This window comes from Dipodomys ordii, unplaced genomic scaffold (genome assembly GCF_000151885.1).
Source record: "Dipodomys ordii isolate 6190 unplaced genomic scaffold, Dord_2.0 Scaffold29, whole genome shotgun sequence".
Lineage (NCBI taxonomy): Eukaryota > Metazoa > Chordata > Mammalia > Rodentia > Heteromyidae > Dipodomys > Dipodomys ordii.
The window spans coordinates 2,560,145-2,564,902 of record NW_012267245.1 but is presented as its reverse complement, the minus strand read 5'-3'; the positions used below and the strand labels follow the sequence as shown (position 1 = coordinate 2,564,902).

Genomic DNA, 4,758 nt, shown 5'->3' with positions numbered 1-4,758 from the left:
CCACGACCTACCAAAAAACAAACAAACAAAAAAAGCTACCTTTCATGATGATTTAGGCTCCAAGAAAAAATGGTGGATCCTATATATACACACAGACCTAATTTATTCCTTCTTCAATAATTGTGTGTGTGTGTGTGTATGTGTGTGTGTGTGTGTGTGTGCACGTGCACGCTGGTCAGGGACTTTGAACTAAGGCCTGGGCACTGTCCCTGAGCTTTTGTGCTCAAGTCTAGTGCTCTACCACTTGAGCCACACCTCCACTTCCAGTTTTTGGTGGCTCATTGGAGATAAAAGTCTCACACACTTGCCCACCTGGGCTGGCTTTGAACTGTGATCTTTAGATCTCAGCCTTTTAAGTACCTGGCACCAGGCTTACTTTTCTAAGTCCCTACAAGGAAGGAGAGAGGAAACAGCAGTTTAGAGCTGTGACATCTTAGAAAGCAGAAGGGAAGGGCTGGGAAGGTGGCTCAGTGGTAGAGCGCTTGCCTTGCACGCACGAGGCCCTGGGTTCGATTCCTCAGCACCACATAAGCAGAAAGAAAAAAGCCGGAAGTGGCGCTGTGGCTCAAGTGGTAGAGCGCTAGCTTTGAGCTGAAGAGCTGAGGGACAGCGCCCAGGCCCAGAGTTCAAGACCCATGACCAGAAAAAAACAACAACAACAACAAAAAGATCAGAAAAATGATCATTAAGCATGTCTAAAGTGTAGGCAGATATAGAGGAATGAGGTTGAGGTGTGGGGGTAGATGGAGACACATAGAAGGTTCTAGACTTTGATGTGGGAGCAGGTTAATAAATGCTGACTACAGAATTAAAGGTGACCAATTAACGAAGCAAATGAGGTCAGGGTAATATTTTAATCCAAGTCTGTGACTTTGGGAAAACAATAACTTTTAGGTGACTTAGCAGAACTGAGAAAAGTACGTCAGCAGTAAAATGGTAAACTCAGCTCTAGAAGAATCTTCAAGTTCTGAAGATTAATCAAAAGAAACAAAAAAGTAGAGATGGCAGTGGGTTCTCTGAAGTACAGGTGAAATGGGTGAATTGAAGTAAAGCTACTGAGGAGGCTGAGATCTGAGGATCACAGTTTGAAGCCCGCCTGGACAGAAAAATCCATGAGACTCTCAACTCCAATGAACCACTAAAAAGCTGGAAGTGAAGCTGTGGCTCAAGTAGTAGAGAGCCAGCCTTGAGCAAAAGAGCTCAGGGACAATACCCAGGCCCTGAGTTCAAGCCCCACAACTGGCACCTAAAACAAACAAAAACAAAAAATGGTATATGCCAGGTATGGTGATGTATACCTTTAGTCTCAGGCTAGGGAGATTTTATTGCAGTCAGGAGCTTGACACTAGTAATACAGCAAAACCCTATCTAAAAATCCAAATCAGCCGGGCACTGGTGGCTCACGCCTGTAATCCTAGCTAGTCCGGAAGCTGAAATCTGAGGATCACGGTTCAAAGCCAGCCTTGGCAGGAAAGTCCATGAGACTCTTATCTCTAATAAACCACCAGAAAACTGGAAGTGGCATTGTGGCTCAAGTGATAGAACACTAGCCTTGAGCTGAAGAGCTGAGGGACAGCGCCCAGGCCCAGAGTTCAAACCCCACAACTGACAAACCCCTCAAAAGCAAAAAACAACCAAATAAGATGGAACCAAACAAAAAAAAATCCTCAAAACCCCAAATTAAACAGTTAGCAAGAGAATAAACCAAGCAAGCAAAAGACGCTGGACGAACACAACAAAAATCCAACATTGGAAGGAGATAAAAGGGGAGCACTCACATTTAGGAGTGGCAAAGACCACCAACCCAGATTGAAAGGGTTAAAATGTTCCAATCAGATGCAAACACACATTCTGAGTGCAGACTGAGCCCAAGCAGAAAATTGAGGGTTGCTTTCTGATAAGAAAATAAACTAACAGTAAGGCAATGATTAACTCAAGGAGAAACAAAAGCCTGCTAGGAAAAGCAATCGATACATTGTTACCCTCTTACTTAGGATGAATGGTCATTGTTATGGTTTCAGTAAGAAATGTATCCCGCAATCTCACCAGTTACATGCATGGTCCCCAGATGGCTGTGCTGTTTTGGGTAGTGGTGGAAACTGTAGGAAGTAAGGCCTGGCTGGAGGAAGTTGGTGCAAGTCTAGCTCCTCCTACTCTCCTTGCTTCCTGTCCACCATGAGGTGAAGAAACTCCTTCACACACCCCACTGCTGAGATGTTCTATCCCTGGGGCTGGGGCCATGTAACCACAGAATGAACCTTTGGAGCTGTGAGCCTCATCAATTCTTCTGCTTGATTGGGTGATGGTGGCTCCTGCCTGGAATCCTAGTCACTCATGGGGCTGAGATCTGAAGATGGTGGTTTGAAGCTACCCTGGACAGAAAAGTCAGTGAGACTCTTATCTCCAAGTAGCTAGCAAAAGACCAGAAGTGGTGGTGTGGCTCACATCACAGAGTGCCAGTGTTGAGCCCAAAAAAGCCAAATGAGAGTGGGAGGTTGTGATTTCAAGTTCTCGTATCAGTATCTAGTATCACCCCAAAACTGAACACTTTATATACATGAAGGCTTCCATCTCATAGGGCTGTCTGCACAGTACTTCATTCGGACAAGAGTCCAAGCCTTCTGAGAGCAAAACCACTCGAATGATGGTGCCTGCCATACTGATGGTGAAGATTTCCTTCTTTGTTTTCTTCATTTGGGTCAGTTATGGGGCTTGAACTCAGGGGGTTCCAGTTTTTATAATCACTTCCTGTTAAAGCATCTGGTCAGCTGAGTGCCGGTGGCTCACGCCTGTCATCCTAGCTACTCAGGAGACTGGGATCTGAGGATCATGGATCAAAGCCAGCCCAGGCAGGAAAGTCCGTGAGACTCTTATCTCTAATAAACCACCAGAAAGCTGGAAGTGGCGCTGTGGCTCAAGTGGTAGAGTGTTTGCCTTGAGCTGAAGAGCTGAGGGATAGTGCCCAGGTCCAGAGTTCAAGCCCCATGACCCCCACACCCCAAAAAAAGCATCTTGTGACTGGTGACTTGAGGAAACCTTATCTATTAATCTACCTAATATTCTCAAGCTGTGTTGTTCAATCTGTGTGTGTGTGTGTGTGTGTGTGTGTGTGTGTGTGTGTGTGTGCTGGTTGTAGGGCTTGAACTTGGTGCTATCCTTTAGCTTTTTTGCTCAAAGATGGTACTTTATCACTTGAGCCACACCTCCACTTTGGACATTTTGCTGGTTAACTGGAGATAAGAGTCTTACAGACTTTCTTGCCAGGCTGGCTTCAAACCATGATCCTCAGAGCTCAGCCTCCTGATCAAGCTAGACGTGAGCCACTGTGTCAGGTTTCACCTTGCCTGTCAACTTGATTGGACTAAGCGGTGCCCAGGAGAGGAGAGAGGACACCTCTGGGTGTGTTGGTTGAGAGTCCTTCTAGGGATCAGTGTGGCTAGACAACTGGGAGGTAAAAGAACTGTGGGCAGTCGAGTCTGGCTGGAGGAGACTCAGGTCTCGCCCGGGCGCTGGCTCGCTCCTGCCCCCTGGTGGCCAGTACCTGACGTTGTGGGGCTGTTTGTCGCAGGAGAGCACGGTGTTGGCGATGGACTGTTGCAGGTGATGTCTTTGTCTCCTCAGCGTCTGCTGGAAGTCGTCTTCCAGGGTCTGCACCACGTAACGCAGAAACAGGACTCTCCCGGGCAGAGTCTGACCCTGGGAGGGAAGGAATGATACATCAGCCTTTCTCCATGGTCCCTGGATGATGCTAAGTACTGACTGGTCACCCTCATTAGGCTTCTAGGGAGTCTGGGTCATTGTAAATGAGGAAAAACAGGGAGACTGATAAAAGAATCACACTCTGGGAGAGCTCAGAAACCATTTGTGTGTGAGTACTAGGGTATGAACGCAGGGCCTGGGCACTGTGCCTTAGCTTTTTTACTCAAGAATGGTGCTCTACCATTTGAGCCAAGCCTCTACTTCCAGCTCTTTTGCTGGTTCACTGGAGGTAAGTCACAGGGGTTTTCCTGCCTGGGCTGGCTCTGAACTGTGATCCTCCAATCTCAGCCTCCTAAGTAGCTAGGATGACAGGCGTGAGCCACTGGCATCTGGCCTGCTTTGTCTACTTTCTGTCCATCACGCAGAATCAACTCTGCTCCGCCCACTTCTTTCACCGTGCTGCTCTGCTTCCCCCTGGTCTGGAAACAGTATTAATCTCTCCTCTTTTTACATTGCTCCTCAGGTATTTATGACAGCAATGGAAAATCCGACTTGCACACGCACTACATTTGCAGCTTATTCATACAGTCCCGAGAAGACTGAAAGGTGTGAAATAGAAACTGCAAACCCACTGGCCACTAACTTCCCATTTCTTACTCCCCACCTGCACCCCTGGTAACTACATTCTATTTTCAATTTCTTTTTTATCACTTGTGGGGCTTGAACTCAGGACCTGGGTGCTGCCCTGAGCTTTTTGTGCTCAAGGCTAGCAGGCCGCCACTTTGAGCCATGTGCCCTTTCTGGTTTTCTGGTGGTTCATAGGAGATTAAGAGTTTCCTTTCCTGCCTGGGCTGGCTTTGAACCACGATCGTCACATCCCAGCCTCCTGAGTAGCTAGGATTATAAGCATGAGCCATCAGCGCTCAGCTTTCCATTTTCTATATCTATGAATTTTTTTTTCTAGTATTTAGTTTGAATTCAGGGCTTCATGTTTGCTATGTGCTCTATTGCTAAAACATGCCCCCAACCCCACTTTTTGCTGGCTATTTTTTTTTTTGT

The 4,758-nt window shown here is 46.9% G+C and overlaps 1 protein-coding gene across 1 annotated transcript in view; it reads right to left on the bottom strand.

The window, feature by feature from the left end:
- Positions 1 to 4,758, bottom strand: part of Simc1 (SUMO-interacting motifs containing 1) — a 27,123-nt gene that overhangs the window by 11,108 nt on the left and 11,257 nt on the right. Inside the window, exon 8 of the mRNA XM_013015975.1 lies at positions 3,542 to 3,696. Coding sequence (XP_012871429.1) covers positions 3,542 to 3,696 — 155 coding nt within the window. The remainder of the gene's footprint in view (positions 1 to 3,541; positions 3,697 to 4,758) is intronic.